The sequence below is a fragment of the Adelges cooleyi genome, unplaced genomic scaffold (assembly GCF_023614345.1).
Source record: "Adelges cooleyi isolate 19-005CV unplaced genomic scaffold, UGA_ACOO_1.1 ACOO_flye_CR_arks_rails_tigmint_CR_PRNA_23, whole genome shotgun sequence".
Lineage (NCBI taxonomy): Eukaryota > Metazoa > Arthropoda > Insecta > Hemiptera > Adelgidae > Adelges > Adelges cooleyi.
Genome location: NW_026095893.1, coordinates 2,811,006 through 2,829,637, shown reverse-complemented (window position 1 = coordinate 2,829,637; position 18,632 = coordinate 2,811,006). Strand labels below are relative to the sequence as shown.

General features: G+C 33.0%; 1 protein-coding gene across 2 annotated transcripts; it reads right to left on the bottom strand.

Annotated features, from left to right (window-relative positions):
* Positions 1–1,208: 1,208 nt before the first annotated feature.
* LOC126836124 (polypeptide N-acetylgalactosaminyltransferase 3-like) lies at positions 1,209–16,710 on the bottom strand. Of its 2 annotated transcripts, none has more exons than XM_050569220.1 (10): positions 16,286–16,710; positions 6,587–6,696; positions 4,683–4,863; positions 4,442–4,611; positions 3,818–3,985; positions 2,709–3,037; positions 2,464–2,644; positions 2,257–2,399; positions 1,667–1,966; positions 1,209–1,600 (listed from the first exon to the last, which is right to left on the bottom strand). In XM_050569220.1, exons 1-10 carry the CDS (start codon positions 16,426–16,428, stop codon positions 1,469–1,471), a joined length of 1,857 nt encoding a protein of 618 aa, XP_050425177.1. In that variant the 5' UTR covers positions 16,429–16,710; the 3' UTR covers positions 1,209–1,468. The 2 variants fall into 2 exon arrangements, with proteins under 2 accessions (XP_050425177.1, XP_050425178.1); XM_050569221.1 differs by lacking the exon at positions 16,286–16,710 and adding an exon at positions 16,010–16,142.
* Between the last annotated feature and the right edge of the window lie 1,922 nt (positions 16,711–18,632).

Sequence of the window (18,632 nt, the reverse complement as noted above, 5' to 3'; positions counted from 1 at the left end):
CCCTCTGATGATTAAATTTTAAATGTACAGTACGTCATTATCTGTTACACTGACATAAACGGTTATTTTTGAACTGATTAGGAGATTAATATTCAAACAATACCTAGACATATACTACGTTTGAAAAAGTTATGTTTCACATAGGAACACCATACCAGACATTTAGCCAACTGACCTCTAGATATTTATTTATTTTTTAAACCATTGCTTACTAAACCCGTAAAGTAAGCAGCACTAGACACTCGCTTTTTTAATAGGTAGATCGTTTCTGACCTGGCAGATAGCTAGACTAACGGCTAGACACTGATCTCCACAACCCACTCGGAATCTGTGACCTACCCGGTCGCCTGTCAGCCACTAGTATTTTCTTAAAAAAAAAAAAAACCGTTGTAGACCGTAATACACACGTTTTTCAAACATCATAAATCATAATATTAGATTAAATTGTATAATTTAGTTAATTCTTCGGAGTTGTAATTTATTTCCATTAATGTCGTGTCGCTAACTACATTCTTCGTACAATATGGTTTGAAATTTAAGTATTTTACTATATTATACTCCATTTTTACTTAAAACTGTATATTAGCTATTATTAGTATAACATTTGTTTATTTTTATTGGTACATCAGTTATTAGTGCTAATTATATACAGTAGATCATCTTCTTTAAGTTACCAAAACCATAAGTTTTAGAAAAAAAATGTAATTTAAAGCCGTTATAATGTTTACTTATCAATAAACTCTTTAACTATTAGTAGTAATGTTTGAATAAACACAAAAATTAAGACATTTTATGTCGTATCAGTATACACAGTATAAGTGTACAACTTAAAATGTTATAAAATATATATCCTAAAAAAGTATTATATAAAATATAAATTATGGACACAAGAGAATTACTAAATTATTCTTAGAAAGCCAAACCAAGCAAACGTACCATATTCAATGAACGATAATGTCCATTGTACGCATCAATCAATATTCAACTGTTTACTATGAAGTTATGATTAGTTTATAACTTATATACCGATATACGTAAAGTATACAATATAAAATACACCGAATATTGTTTTTAAATTACAAATTATAACTTATATTTCGAAAAAAATTGAATTGTTCATTACATTTATCATATAATCTTTAATTATAATTTATTTTTTATCAATATACAACACAATCGTTGATGATTTTATTTAAATTAATAAATTTAATTTATAGCTTATACTATTTGAAAATGTATTGATATAAAACTATCAATTCGTATGTCTTTAAAAAATAATAACATGTATTCCGTAAAAATAAAATAGAAATGTAAAAATGAAAACGTAAAAAAATAAAAAAATAACAAAAAAAAAAAATAGATTTTAGATTAAAGCTATTTTTACAGGAACTTTTAATACATCACATATATTTCACAATTTGGTTCGCTAAGTAGAATTCATTTACATATTGTTTCGAAAACCCTAACGTTATTTCCAATGGACTGGTTCGAAAATCCACTTTTGACTAGCATGGTCAACACAATCTTTTAGCACAATGCTTGATTCACTGGTAGGCATATCCAAGCACAAGTTGGTCTCTAAATGTATTAAGCTCATTGTCTATAATCAAACATTTTTAATTAAACTCTATAAAGACTTGAATGAGCATTTGTGCCTATTTCATACCTCTGTGTCGTATCTCCAATTTTGACGTTTTTGTCCAGTACAAGCAACAATCCTAACTTTCAGCGTCACATCAGCCGTTTCTAGGTCTGGTGTATCCAAGCATACAGATTCATCAGTCATCAATGCTCCAGACCATACCTTGGAAGAGAGGCCTTCCGTTGGTGCCATGACGAACATACGCGTTAAAGCAGCCCGTCCTTCGACATCGCATGTACTAATCAATACTGGACCCATAGGCTGGTTTAATGAGCCACGTCCTGTGGGCTTTTCAAGGCATTGGTTGGACAACGTGTTTTTTATCTAAAACAAAAACATATTGTTATGACTTATGCTTAATTTTATATTATTAAATATTATATAACAGAACTGAAGTTCGTTATAGTAAGCTACAGTATAGTATAGTTGTTATTCTTTTTTTAAAACTCATTATAGGCATTTTTTTTAAAAATAAGGTATTCCTAATTGAAGACAGTGATTTACATTTAGAAATATGTAATACTCCATTGCAAGTGTACGAATTGTTATAAGGAACCAGACGTTCAGCCTAGAGTTGTTTCGTGCACAAGACTCATTATGAGTATTGTCATTACCTTCCCGAAAAACCGTTGGTCAGTAGGCATAAAATGTTCTGGCCATACGTTGTCCAAATACCATCTAAACCCTTTGCATTGCAACCGATCTCTAAGTTCCAATCTAGTTCTGATCTGTTGCTCATCGCGGACTTTTATGGCTTCTACAACAATCGGCAAGAAATTAAATCAATTAATATGTCCAGGTAAATTGAGATTTATGCATACCAGGATTGAATTTAAAGTAGAACTCTTGCCATTCGTCCATCCACACCAAGGCCACTCGTGCCAAGTTGGTATAAAGTATTCGAGACACACCGCCAGGAAACGTATACGGAGACGATTTACGGAATATATGTCCAACGTGAGAACACGGAGCTATCTCAATGCTACCACCACATTGCCAAACCTGCACAAAAAAATAACAATAGTAATCATTCAAACAAAACATTTAGACACTCCAAAAAACGTACCCTAAATGACAATTCGAGATTTTCTCCACCCCAGATTTCCATTTTTTCATCGTAACCTCCCAACTCAAAGAAATACGATTTGTCCATTGCGAATAAACCACCAGCCATCGCAGGGGTCTTAAACGCCTGAGTTATGTCCTTTTGTCTTCTAATGATATCAGGAGTGGAGCGCGTATACCAGCGGAAATGCAAATCCCAGTTGAATGCACCCCAATGCAATTCAAAGCTCCGAACGTAAGCGAACGTCTCATCACTTATTATGTCAATGACAGGACATACAACTCGTTTTCGGTCCTCTGCCACTCGACTGATAAGACTTTCCAACCATCCTGATATATATTAATATTTTTATTTGTCAGATAATTATATTTACAACTTAACTACTAAAAACCATTAATTTATATTCGCTTCTCATTATGTCTAAAAAAAAATCATGTTTAACATTTTTTTTTGTAAATTATGTAACACTTAATAAACAGAAAAATATGTTTGTAGAAATATAAAAATTAGTTGAAATTTGTGTAGGGTTTGTTTGAAATATTTAGATGGTTACGGTTACAGTTATCTATGTTTACTATAGGCTTTGACAACGTTTCGGAAGCCTTCATCTTTAATCTACAAGTATGTATTGTCTGCTAGTTACGCGTTGCCCGCTCCGCTGCTGCCTGTAGTGAGCGTAGACTGAAGAGTGAAGCGTTGCCTCTGTAGTCGTAGTTTATATATTACCAATGCCAATGCGTGTTCTATCCCTACTGTAATTTTCTTACCACCGCCTTTTTGTTTGTCATTCACCACTGCTCGTTCTACCGCTGCCACCGGTTTCTCCTTCCTAATGTTCTCCCCCCTCTCTATCCCTACCCTTATAAACAGTTCACTCAACGTTTATGTCAGAAAAAGATCATCTTCTTTTGATTGCGGCAAACATTGAGAAGGGTCAGGAAGGGGAGCGAACAACAAGTAACCAGCACACAACCCAGCGCCCTGAAGACAGCGACCCTTTTATTTACAGTTATAAATTTGTAAGAATTTTGTGGGCATCTTTCAATTTTTTTTAAATTCTTTCATTCTTTAATGGTATTTTATACAACAATTTTGAAGTGTCAACATACCTATGGTGCATTCGCAGTGGGCATCGAGGAACACTAATACTTCGCCGCTTGCTTTTCGAGCACCCATCAAACGGGCTTTGATCAATCCGATTCTATTTTCCGAACGTAAAATATGTACAGGAATAGGTAATTTGGCAACGTATTCATTTAATTCTTCACCCAAAAAAGCTGAAATATTTATTACATAATATTTTTAGTATTTCAATATAAGTGTTGTAAGAGCATCGGTAAATTTACAAGCAAGATGTTGTAATAAACAAATTCAAAGTAGCGCAGTTATTATAATGATAAGCAAAAACATAAAATAACAGCATCATTAAAAAAGCAACATACCTATTTAGTTTTAATTATTCTTGCAAACCTATAATAATTATATATGATTCATTTTTATATAATTACATTTCCATGTTAATATATTCCAAATAAGTTTAATAGATCTAGGCTACTATTTTATATATTACAGATTTAAAATTGACTTATAGTAGCATACACAATACCAATATTAATTTACTTTTTTTTTTATCGCATACTTCACTACTACGAGTTATAAAGATTAGACCACGGCATATATTATCAATAATATGTATAATAATAAATAAATAATAATTACACGTTAGAACATACTTCGAGTGCTGGCATCGTCGACTAGAATTATTTCTTTAAGAAGCGCCTTTGGAGAACGGTTAATAACGCTATGAACAGTTCTCAACAACGTAGACCAAGCTTCGTTGTGGAAGACAATTACTATTGAACTAGACGGCAAGCCATCTATGATAATTTTTTTCAGTCTACACCTATTTGAGCAAATCATCAGTGTGAGTACAACAGATATGTTCTTTTAAATGACATTTGGCAAAACAATTACATTTTTTTCCGGACATCCGGAAGCGACCTGTTGAGCGGTATTCGGTCACTTGCCATTAGGTTGAATCTATTGATTCTATAGAGTTTTTGCATTTGCAAAGACAAATGTGGTGGTATGACAACTGGGACTCCGTCTTGGCCTTCCCTTGGTTTTGGGTCAAACATGTTTCGATTGAGCAATTCTGAAAAAAACACATTCAATTCGATCACGTACAAAAAACCAGTTAAAATTAAAAAAAACACGGGAAAATATTCAACAAAAAAAAGTACAATAAAGAACGCTATTACAATGCTGTTGCTGTTTTATCTTTGGGGATTTACATTTACAATCGAAAAGCAAAAAATATTGTCACGGCATGGTCCATTTCACAATCAAATAGCCAGAACTCTAATAAGGTGTAACAGAAACATGGATCATTGCAAATGGCATCGCAAAAATCGGAAGCGGTAACGCTCACGAGGAGATGGGCATACTAGAACCCACAATTAAAAATCGATAGGTATTGCATTCGAAAATGTCCCACGCATCACCAACATGGGCGAAACTTGCATTCAAGACGGTAACAAATAGGATAAGTTAGTCCAACGTCGAGTAGCCCTACGGCTAATCAGAGCCTACCGCACCGTGTCTGACGATGCGGCCCCGATGTTGGCCTGCATGCCACCAGCGGACTTATTAACACAAGAGAGGGTTAAGTTTCGAAAGGTAGAAGTTACCACCCGACTTTCTAACAGCTAGTGAGTGCCAGGAAAGGTGGAGCGCTTGACCTAAAGGTAGCTGGACTAGACGAATCTTGCTAAGGGCTGGTCCGATGGATAGGGAGACCGAACCCATTGGTCACGTTTCACCTAACACAAGTGTTGACAGGTCATAGGTGCTTCCAAGAGTACTTGTAGAGGAGGGGAATAGCTCGGAGTTCACAATGTGTTTATTGCCATAGCCCGATGGATACTGTGGAGCATACAGTGTTCAACTGCGAGCATTGGGCCCATTATATGACAGAACTTTATCAACTCTTGAGAAGACCACCAAATTCGGAAGATTCGGAAGATCTATTGTGCGGTCCTAACGTGGAAGTGCTTCCAGAGGGTAGTCATGGGGACCACCTAATGGAGGCGTCTGACAAAGCGCGGACAGCATTCGTCAGCATAGTGGGCATGATCATGGATACGAAAGCAAAAGACTGAAGAGAACGGGAGCGACTCCTTAGAGGAAAAGTGACATATTAATGTAATAATTGTAAATAATTGTATAAAACCGGACATGTAAATGAAGAACACAGGGTAAATAGGGTAGTAGTCAAAGTTCGCGAATTCCTCTCCCTCTTACATAAGAACAAAAAAAATATTCTAATACAAATGTATTTATTTAAACAATCTATTGACATAAATAAAAAAAATTAATGGCATATATTGAAAATGTTCATAAATGGACTACTACCCTTTTTCCCACCACCCACAGGGGTAAAGGGGATTTTTTTTACAAAAATAGTATTTATATATATGTACATATGTAAATAAACGATGGCTAATGAGGGGAAGTCATGTGATCAACAGTTCCCCCTCATTGGATCTGTATTTTTTTTTTAAATAGCCAAATTAGCAATTACTTTAAGGTTTAGAACTTTGATTGCCACACGTATGAATTACGGGTTCGAGTCTCATTCGTCAAAAACTTTTTGCAATTTTAAAAAAAAAATAAAAATAATTTTAGGGAAATATAAAACTGGATTAGAAAAATGTTTCATAAGAATATAAATATTTTTATTTAGAATATAAAGCATCTACTTGTAGGTATGCTATAATTAGAACAGACAAGAAGTGTTGTCCACTCCCCACTGATGTTTATTATTGAGATTGTATACTATATTGATATAAATATTAATATTAAAATAAATTACTTACCTTCAGTGAGATTCGCACTAGAACCAACATTATTAGCGTCTCCCAGATAATATCCCACGACAACATGAAGTCCTCTGCGATCAATATACTCCTGTTGATCTCTTTTTAATCTATAACAATAAAATTATTATAGATATTGATGTACTGCATTATACAACTATCAAATACAACTAATACTACTATTCGTATTAATACTATATACCCAAGTTCCCACGATAAAAATGTTATTTAAAAACTGCATCCTAATATTAAATGTGAGTGGCAGTTAAAAATAATCTTAAGATTCAATACATTTTTACATTAGTCGTTCATAATAAATGAAAGGTAGGTTTTTTGTTATCCAGATATCCTAAACGTTAAATAATATATATTTCATATAACATATTATTGTATAAATTAAAAATATGGTAAATCGTGAAATAACTGGTAAGAAGTTGACAAATTAAAACTGACAAAATTAAAAAATATCGACTGACCTAATTTTTTTTACTCTCGAATCTGGGTCAGATCGAATCTTCTTGAAAATACGTCTAAAACGAACGTATCGTTTCCATTACTAAAAGAATAGGTATACTGAACAAATCAATTTCTTTTTTTTGGTACGAACGGTCATGAATTAACTGATTAACTTGTTTTATCCATCCTCACGACGAAGCTGATATTAATTGATATTATTATTAATAACTACCAATGTACGAATAACATATTTTTATTATTGTTTTGAACTCAGTTTTTCGCAGTGGTTGTACATGTTTATAGTAAATCATCGCCGCTAATGTTATTAAGTATTAACATGATGTTAAACAGATGTACACGTTGGTATTAGGACAAAATAACACACGTTATGGTGTAAGTAGCGGACACTGTACATAATGTAGTAAAGATGGTGCAATGATTATAAAATAATCATCGCATAATAAATTGTATTATGCGAGGTCATCCGTTCTGGTGTGTGATAACAGCTACGGTACTCGTTGAAACAAATGACCACACGTCGCGGGCGATGAGCTCCTACCAAAACGGTCGGTCGGGAAACTAGTCCGATGGCGAAACTGCATTAGGTTGACGTGCTTTGTCTAACCCGTGTGCCTAACCAACGTACATTTCGCACGATGAACTATCATCAAGAAATAAATAAGTGTTTTTTTGTTTTTTTTTTTAATATGTACACAGATTTCCCCTGTGAGTGGGGGCCAGAATACACTCACTGCAGTCCATGCTCGTCGTAAAAAGCGACCAAAATGGACCTAGCAATGGGCAGCAGCATTGTTATAGTATCAAGTATAGATTTATCTTCGATACTTGAATAGCGTCCCTTAGTAATAAGAGGCAGAAGGCAGCGGCAAACCACTGCGGTAATTTTCCCAAACATCAAGCAATGAAGGTGAAACGTAAGAATGACAGAGACGAATGAAGAGTTAGATTTGCAACGACAAGGCAAGGCCTTTAGTAGAGAAGAAGAGATGATATGTACATAGATCAAACGACTATATTTCAGTAAGCGGTCAGTTATTCCGAATTATGCGTTGAACGTCCGCGAATGACGATAACAATATCATGATCGTAGCTCGTCTTTTTATACTTGGCTATTTCTTTTTTTTTTTCACTCAGATTTGCGTTCACGTGAAATACGCGGCGCGTAAAATCTCAAAACGGGAAATTGCGGTGTTTAATATATAAACGAAAATGGTTTCCTGTGGAAAACGGTCGTTATTTCGACGCGAAATGTATAATAATACAGTAAAGAACAATAGTGTTGCGGTTTCCCATCATAATATAATATCGTTATATTGTTCCCGATCGAACTGCACCCGCCACCACCACCGCCTCCTCATCATCCTGCTCGTTTTCCTCCTTCTTTTTTCTTTATCGTTCGAACCATTTAAAAGGAAATTATCCCTTTTTTGCCAACCGCAACAGCAGTCACGCGCGACAACCGAGGTCGCGGTAACAGGAAATCGGTATACGTACCTAAGTACTAGGTAGCTAAAATATTACTTATATATATATATATATCCATACAAACACTCGACATCTCTTAAAACAATTACAATTTTTGTAGTTTTACTTAAATAAAGATAATAATATATGCATTTTTCAGAGCCTTTTCGGCTTTTAAAACTTAAATAGTGACATACAAATTTAATTATTTTTTTTAATTACGAATAATTTGCTATAAATGTTGATTGGTTGATAACCAGTTTTGAGTAATTACTTCTACAGTTATTATGAAAAGTTTAAAATGTAGGACGAGAGGTGGAATGCGGTTGAGTAATAATAATAATATTGGTTATAAATAATATAGATAGCCCGTTGCAGAGCGCTTTATACTGTTTAAAGTAATACCATTTAAGTTTTAAGGGTTTACAAAACACTAAAATTTGTAATGCTCCCATTATTAGAATTTACAAAAAAATACATCAATTTGAAAATTGTTTAATACCGAAAATAATATTAGCTTAAATGCATCCCAAAAAAAAACTACAAGTTTTTTTCACAGCAAAATGAGCTTGCATTAAATGGACCACCCTGTGTAGTGGATGTGGTTGCATTCTCTTCATAATGTTTACTACTCAGCCCGACTATACGGCATTTCGAAAATGGCACCGAAGCCAAAGAACTCGTTTGTCATACGGCTAGCAGGTTGTTGCGACGACCAAGACAAGTTTATACATCAATCATGTATTAGTATTTACTTCTGTTAATTCCACGAATACCGTTTTATTATAAGACGATGGACGTAAGACCACAGAATGAATGAAATCAAAATTGAAACATTGATAATATAACATGGGAAATATAAGACGCATTTTCTATGGACCTTCGGCCATTTTCTCAGTGGTTGTTCTTTTGTTATATTTATATCTATTTCATTTATTCTGTGGTAAGACAATAAAAATAAGATTAAAAAAAAATTTGAAAAATATTAAGTTTAACCCGTGCTTCACAAGAGCTGAAGTTTAAATAGGATTTAACATAGGATTTCGACACTTGTGCACAAGTTACTACAACTGAAATAAATGTTTCTATGCGAATTTGTAGACAGCTATTATATTAATTATCAATCAAAGCAATGATAAAGGCAAAAATGTGTTTAAAATTATATATTTAATACTAGTGTGGACAAGACTAGAGCTGATTGTCTATCTGATAATTCGTTGTCCTTGTTACAAATAGGTAAAACAACAGCATAAAAAAATATTTTTCGGATACATTTTGACTACATTGATTACCTCTCATATAACAACCTAGAAATAGACTTGGAAGATACGGTTCAGCGGTTTGGAAGATTTCGTTGCTCCGGACACAAAAATTAAACGCATCATTTTAAAAACAATACATTCTCAGCTCCACATTGAAGTAAAAACCAGTAGTCTTTTTAAAAGGTTAATTTTTCCAAAAAGATTTTACTCGTATCATTAAATAATTTAGGGTGTTTCACGTTGTTGCTTAATAAAGTCGTAACTGTTGTCGTTTTCATAATATTTTATTATAATTACACAAGAAATGGCAGAATTTTTAAAGTAATTATTATTATATTATGTTGTAAATTTCCAGGAACATAATATTTTTAACTAACTGTATTGCTGTATTTTAGCACCGTTATTCTCGGAATAAGTGTATAGTGTATAATAACACTATTATAAGTTTATATGTTTAAACTAATTAGTCAAGAAGTATGTTTTTAGAATATCCCTGATTATTACATTTATGCCGTTTAATGAGATGTGAATATTATATATTTATATATACCAATAATGTAAGAACCTAATTACTATTGTTGATTATAATATTATCAGGTTTATAATCGCATCTTATTACTAATTAAGTCATTAAAATATGACCCGTTTAAAATTAATTAGTATAGTATTAAAAAAGGAAATTTCTATTATATTTCACGAAAAACACGAGTGAAAACGACTATAGGTACTGTAATACTGGACTATAAAGGTGCTAAATAGTGAATTATAAGTTACATTAAGTTTTTCATTAGGGACTGGACTACTAAAAGCATAAGTGGGGTCAGTTCTAAAATGAAAAATTAACTGTGGGTCAATTGACCCCAAGCACTCCCCTAGACACGCCTCTGCCTGTTTTACCGTAATTCTTAATTACTTATTAGGAGTAATAAGCAAATTATTATCATTTTTGAATCATTGTTACCTACAGTTTTTCAAGGAACATCTTTAAACTTCTGTTGGGTACCCACTTAAGTTAGAAGTAGTCAGTGGATCGCATATTGCTCAGAAGAGAAGGTTGGGGGTATGTTTTTTTCTTATGTCCTAATTTGTGTTTAGCCCACTTTTTGACTTATAATTGGCTAGTTATTGACTACGATTCAAAAAAATAATAAATATGCATTATGCTACCTTCATTAATTAATTTTTTTTTTTATGGACAATTTTTAAAAAACCTCATAAAATATGCATTCATAATTAAAAAAATATAATATTCATATTTCAAAAATCTAGTTTTTATTTACCACACCACATGCGGTGCGCAACGAAAACACCACCAACGTCCGGTTCGTGTGGCGTACAACTTTCGCGCCACCGCGACTGCCACAATACCACGACAGCAATACCACCACACTGCATAAGTGTGCGCATTCACATAAGAATACACGTGTAGTAAAATAATTTTTCGCTGCAAGTGAAGAGCCGTAAAAACTACTATTGGTGTGCGTCTAGCCATAATTAATATTGTCACAGTCGCGACCTTTTCGCTACTCTACCACTACACATAACAAGTTGGTAGAATATCGATAATTTAGTTAACGGAAATACGAGTATGCCAATAGGTACTGAAAATATACAAACAAAACATATATTAATATCAGTATATTAATATGAGCTGATTTTGTTTACAGTTTCGATACGTTAGAACACTGAGAAGGTAATGGTTTAAGTGTTTTTATATTTTGTGTGTGTGTTTTTAGATTTGCAGTATATTATAATAAAAAAAAATACACCAAAGGTACTTGAAAAGGAGAATAAACCCTTCAAAATCTAGGAAAAACACCATAATTCAATATTATAATAAGAGTTTTTTACATTTTTCTGTTTTTCCAAATAATGTATTTGTCTCTAACAAAAAGTCATTAAAATGATGATAAAAAAAAAAGCAAGTTTAAATTGGTGCGCTGAAAGTTATGTCAAAGTCGTGTTGGTCGTTACTCGTTCCTCGTTTGGGGCGGCGAAATTTACGGCAATTCGCACTAGAATTGAAAAATACCAGCACAAATCGCGTTAACCATTTCACGACACATGGTCGTCTAAGGGAAATAAATACGTGACATCTCCTTCCGGAACATATTAATATCCATTAATGCGTACGACTGACGAGCTAGTCGTGCAAGACGCTTTTTTTTTTATAATATTATAAACAAAAAAGTAGGTATAGGCGTTTGAAGCGTAAAATAGTAATAATAATAATAATAATAGGTAAAAATATCGGCGAATGAACGATGGACACACCAATCACCATAATAATAATAATAATAATATCTTCGATGCGGTGAAGGGGGGAGGTTCTATTTCATCTGCCGCGTCTAAACGTAACTCGCTTTTAACTACTCACGCGCTAAAGTGACATGCATACGCGTGCTATGCTTGTACGTCAACAGTATAATATACATAGTAATAATGTGATAATGTGTAGTAATCCGTTACACAGCAGACGCATTCTAAAGTCATCACGTACTCGCACATCGCCAGAGCAGTATATGTATAATATTGAGGGTCGTAGCCAACGGGCCGTTGGTTTTCCACGACAGAAGCAGAGGCGGTGAGACCGGTCGTGAAAACCGATTTTTCTCAAGGACCCCGACGGATGAACGACCTGTAATTGAAACCCGGTCGCCGGCCGTCCCACGTCATTGTTGCTAGTCTGCGGGCGACATGATAACGCGCAATAACAATGAACGTTTTTGAATATTATTACAGAATAATATATAGAACGCTGAACGTATAGCCGCGGCTGCGTGTCGATTTGAAGCAAATCGCAAGACGGCCGGTCGCAGAGATCTATTGAATTTTACCGCGGATCACTGCGCACTATTCCCTAGTCGTGTAGTACCTACATGCAATTATTCACTACAGACTGGATGATACCACGCGTATCACCATTGTTTGGAATCGAGAAAGTTTTTCTTTTTTTACGATGGGTAGTAATTTTTTTTTTCTAACTATCCGCACGACACACTCGTATTATGTTGTACCACCAGATGATAAATCGATTCCTCTAATCAACGCGGCGCGACGTGACTATCAAAATCGTTTGGTATTTTAAGGGATCAAAAGTTGTTAGCCGAGTCTCCCGCTTTCCTTATCTCCAAAATTCCGATGCCGAGAAAATAAAAATAATGACGACCATTCGCATCATTATGGTATTGTACTGTCTCCTATGACACGCAGCACTTTAAAAAACCGAAGTGCTAATAAATTATGCTAATTTTTACTTAGGTGTTGTATACTCACGCTACACTGATTACGAACTGTGATGCAAGTATGCAACTGACACAATACAAACAACATGTGAATTGGCTCAACGAAAACTCCTGTCTCGGTCCAAAAACTGAACAAACTACCATAAGGCCAGATTCTGATTTAGCAAGAAAAACATGTTGTATAATAACTATACTTTGGATCTTGTAGCTAAAATTGGTTATATTTGTGTGTGCAGTGTAATCTAACAACCTCAAGTTATAAAATAAAAGTATAAGGTTAAACACAACGGTGTCGATCATTTATTATAGAACAAAATATAAGCAATACAAATTAATTATTAGATTCGTTTCGATCTAATCTATTTGTTTTTAAGATAACTTGTATTACTGGTAGCCTTAGGCCATTAAATATTTTATAAGTGACGGCCAATTTGGTAATGAAAACCGACTACGGTCTATATGGGATTAAAGACGACACCTCAGAGAGTGATAGGATTTTAATTATTTGTTTTGGTTTTAAAGAAGAACACTTTTAAGGGTGTTTATTGCCCTTCGATGTTTTATTATATTACCAACAGGCAACAATTAATACAAAAAGTGTGTAATTCAAACTTTTATAATACCACATAAATGGATATATATATACTAGAACTCCATACACTCCTTCAAACAAACGAAAAAGGTACGTAGTGTTGATAGATTAATAAATTCAAAAAGATAATATTCTTTCAGGATAGCGATAATTTTTAGACACTGATATTTCAAAACCGTCTATAGTTCTTTTTATTTTGTATTACCGCGAATGTGAATATTACCATACCCGATACTAATTACTTTAATCTATTTCACGCTTCCTTATAATTTATAAACTTAATCTATAATTTATATACTAAACAGCAATAAAATAATAATTTTAGCTTAATGCCATCAAATTTTTTTAATGGGCTTATGATATTCCTAGAACTATCTTATGAGTACGAGTCCCATTTGTGTTAGTTTTCGTGCCAAACTAAGAAGGTACAAATTTTACAATAGTACGTTTTTTGTTGTGTGTATTTATGTATCTTTTGAGCCACTGATATATTTTATCAACAATATAATCGATATCAATATTATTAATATTGACTACATATCAATAAAAAATAATACTCGTTTGGCACTTTAAATCAAATGTCAAAAAGTTCTATACTTATAAAGTTTCAGCAGTATGGATATAAAAAAAAATTGACCAGTTGTCGTTTTTTTAAAAGTAATTTTATAGTATTAAATCACTGTCAAACATTTTAATGCTTTTCTGGAAATAGTAAGAAACTAGCTTAGTATAAACTACCGTACTCACCAGCACAATTCTGAGCTAACACAACAAACAATAAATTATCTGCATCGAAACGTTCTCCTGTACCTCCGATTTGGAGATAATCATTTCGTGTTATTCTTTAACACGATCTTGGTGGATCGTTGGATCGAAGTTACTCGTATTAGTTTATTCGATTCCATACACAAAAAAAAACTATATAGTTGGGACAACCATATTTATGGTTAATATAAGACACAATAAATATTCTAGCTGGAATAACTCAATAAATAGTTGACCCAATTAAACATTTAGTTGACCGATCTAAATGTATAGTTACATTTAATATAAATATAGTTGATCCAACTATTTATTTAGTTATTTCAACTAGAATATTTATTGTATCTTATATTAACCATAATTATGATTGTCCCAACTATATAGTTTTTTCCGTGTATATATATATATATATTATAGTTAAGTAATATACGTAAATCATAATACTATATTAATCCGATACTCAATATTTTAAATTTCATAACAGTTTTATAACCATGAAATTCAAAAAATGCATAATTGATGATATTGCCGACCTTACATTATAGTTTTTCTTAACTATAATATACTTTCTGCTCGATATATGCATGTAAGTAGTATTTACCACTTATTACTTACTGGCTAATCACAGATTCACAGGTAAATAATTATGTTTAATGAAACGTTGATTCCTTGTAAAATCAGGAAGCCATAGATCAGAGTGAACTTGGTTATACTAGTTATACTTGGTTACCTATAGGTAATAAAAAAGTCAAGACTAAAATGTTGCAGAATTATTCGGACATTTTATTTTTATTCAATATCTGATTTGTTTTATTACCCAAGAGTTAATGTGTAATTAAAAAAAATTTGACTAAAAACTGTGTTATTAACGGGTAGCTACGGTATGTTGTCACCATAGAATGTCCGTGTACCTTCGTGACGCATTGGTAATAACTATTATAAAATACATATATGTACGCGCGAAAGTTCTTAATCAATTAAACACATAATCATTAGATCTAACCGTCATCCGTTAATTGTTCAGTTAACGTTTAATTTATTGAATTATTCACAATTTACCTTCTTAGTTTTTATAACTAATAATATCTAGCTTCATTCACCGTTTATATTTTAATATTATATTATATTGGCAACATAGATTTGCACACTTTTCATCATCGGAAAATGGCCGTTTGGCGGATTTATTCAAGGTGAAAACTTGGTTTTGGCATAATAACCAGCGTTCATGTCATGTGTAATGTATATGTCTCATAACATCACCATTACTAATTTCTTAAGTCAACATTGATTTGTACAACAATATTATTGTTATTTAGTAATTACTATTATTATTATAGTCCATTTGCGTACCTAGATTCCATTTTTGATGATGTATTAGAGAGTCTTGTTAGAGCAGTTTGTGTAATAATTAATCTTCTCAAAAATACAGTTCACAAGACATAAAACCCGCTTAAGCAAGAGCTTTTACAAAACCTCCCTTAAATTTTTCGTTATGATAACCGGTGTCGATTTGTCCGTGTATGTGCCAAAGCAAAGACATAAAAATGTCAAAAACAAATATTATGTAACGTGAGACAGCCTTTTTTCGTTCTTACGCTTAAATAATATTAAAAAGACTTACTATCATCTTATTAGGAATTTATTTTTATTGGTTTTTTTTTCAACTCTGCCGATGTAATAATCTCAGGAATCCTCTCCCCGCGTACTGCCTACTATAAATATTGTAGTTTTGAGTATTTTTGTTGACAGTTGATTGCTGTACAAGATTATTCCAATCGTTATGTTTTACATTGTAAGTTGACGTGGATTACAAGACGTATACAATTCGTAATTTGTAATTAAATCATATTCACTATAATATTATACGTCGGTATTTATTTTTCAAATGTGACGTTACCTGAGCGAGTTCCAATCGTCCTGTAGAGCTGGGTCAATGCCGGTTCCGCCGTCGTTTTTTGACCACAGCAGCAGCCCAGAGGTAAACACGAACGCAAGTGCCCACGGCAATCCGCGGCGAATCCTTCGTCGGCAGCCCATCATTGTCCTGCCAGCATCCCACGATGATAATTGCACGTCGTAAAATCACGCCATAACGGAAATCTCAAGTATCAAAAGTAATAATGTTATAATAATAATAATAGATAACGTGACCGTGTACGGTGCACCGACAAACCGGTTTCGTCGGATCCGAAGTCTTCACTGACAATGTCGAATGCACATATACCGGTCTCCTCGAGACCGTGACGGACCGAATGAGCAGAAACGACGACGCGACGGCAGCATGTGCTGCTACGGTGCCGCCAAAGTAAGTCTCCAGTAACTACAACACAGAATGACGGCAGTGTTGGCCAAGCAGGTATAATCGTCGGCTAGCGCCATCTGTAATGCCACCAAATCCAAAAGAATCTTACAGTCGTATTTGCCACACCCGTATCCAAAAATGGTTACGCCGGACATCGATTCTCCCATGTAGGTACATACTCAATTCTTCTTATTAATAAATAATTATTCTTCTTACATTTTTTAAGAAGGCTGAAGGACGTCGCCCCACCTATTTATTAATGATGAAACTTGAGAGTATAGAAAAAACTTACTAAAATCTAATATTCTTTGTTTCCGACTTCTACAACACAGTCAACTAGCTATTATTGTACAAAAACTTAAAACATATATCTAGAGATGTACGTTACCGGGAAACTTGGCCATTGCCGCCCGTTCTGCGTAAAAGTACATTTGTTTCTGTGCTCCGTTTAAAGTATGTTACTTGTAAGTAAGTTTTTTACTAAACAATTTTCTTTATCTACAATCTATACAAAATATGTATAATCAGCAAGTCTGATGACAAAGATACAGTGACAATAATGTAGGAAGAAGACGGCTCGCAGCAGTGGCACCTGACCAGAATAAAAATATTTCTTAGAATGAAAAAAAAAAATGATTACGATTTTATAAAATTAAAATATACCTTTATTTAATATCAAGTAGCTAAATACCTAATGAACTTATAAAAAAAAAGGATAAGTCATTAAATAAATCTTTCAATTTCATAATAGGTGTTCTTGCTCTAAAACCCCTAATACTAAAATACAAATAAAACATTTAAAACCGCTGTTAAGGATGCTATGATAATCAGAAAAAAATTAAACATCCATCAATCCATCAATTTTAGTTACCAAACTAATTACACATTATAGTTTAAGTTAAATTATGATTTTACAAAAATTGCCTATACCGAACTCCTTAATAAATAGGGAGTATTGGTATTGGTCTGGGTATTATGTATATCTTTCTGGTACATGTTTTGAGCTTCGAAATGTATAATGATGTAACGTAATGTCAAAAATCAAAACTAATTTATTTCGTTTCCTGCAATTGTTGGTTTCTACTACGTTCCAAATTAACCATCCAATGAACATATTTCGCGATTGATAAAATATCTTAATAATTGTATTATACTATTTAAACTCGCGTAACGAGTTGACATTACACACGTGATTTTAATACTATAGTTGTCACTTGTCATAATTGTTACCGCCACAATTTAATTTCAAACTTAACTAGCGGTTTTGCTATTTACCAAACGATGAATCTAAATATAGCCATGCACGATGTGATTGTGTTTTTACAATGTTAGGTTAGGTATAGTTTTAGCCATAGCACACCAATACTCACAATTCCAATTGGTCTTATCCTTTTATTAACAAAAACAATTTGTATACAATTCATTTACAATGAGTTTTTTTTCATAAAATTATGTAGGTACATAGCTTGAATATCGTGAAAAGAAACCACCCATTGGTAGTCTTATCCTTAAGCAGACAACACATTTTAATTTTTTTGCTTGTAAAAAATACTTTTAATAAAATTGAAAAACTATATTTATTTTTCTGTTCCTCGTCTAACGTACAATTTAAGCATTTAGGCGTATTTTTGCCCTTACGTACTGATCAATCTACTTAAAGGATAAGGAATCTGAAAACAGAGTTTAGTTCATCAGAATCTCTTCTATGGTACAACATTTTTTACTGTAAATTGTCTGGTATTCAATAAACAATAAAAATGTTAAAAAAGAATTAAACTTAACCGAAAAACAAATAAAAATGTATTGTTTTCCTAATTATGCATACTGGTTGTCGATCCACAGTTTTTGGAAAAAATCATACTTTTAAAAAAATTATAAATTTCATAAAATTAATTTTTCTATAACCCAACTTCTGATAATTAAAAACTGCCAAAATTAAGAT

Excerpts from the sequence above, each read along its gene's own strand:
- LOC126836124 (XM_050569220.1), bottom strand. The coding sequence starts at position 16,428 with ATGATGGGCTGCCGACGAAGGATTCGCCGCGGATTGCCGTGGGCACTT. Across the intron at positions 4,864-6,586 it reads TAGTGCGAATCTCACTGAAG|AATTGCTCAATCGAAACATG; the intron begins GTAAGTAATTTA and ends TGTTTTTTTCAG. Across the intron at positions 1,601-1,666 it reads ATTGGAGATACGACACAGAG|ACAATGAGCTTAATACATTT; the intron begins GTATGAAATAGG and ends GTTTGATTATAG.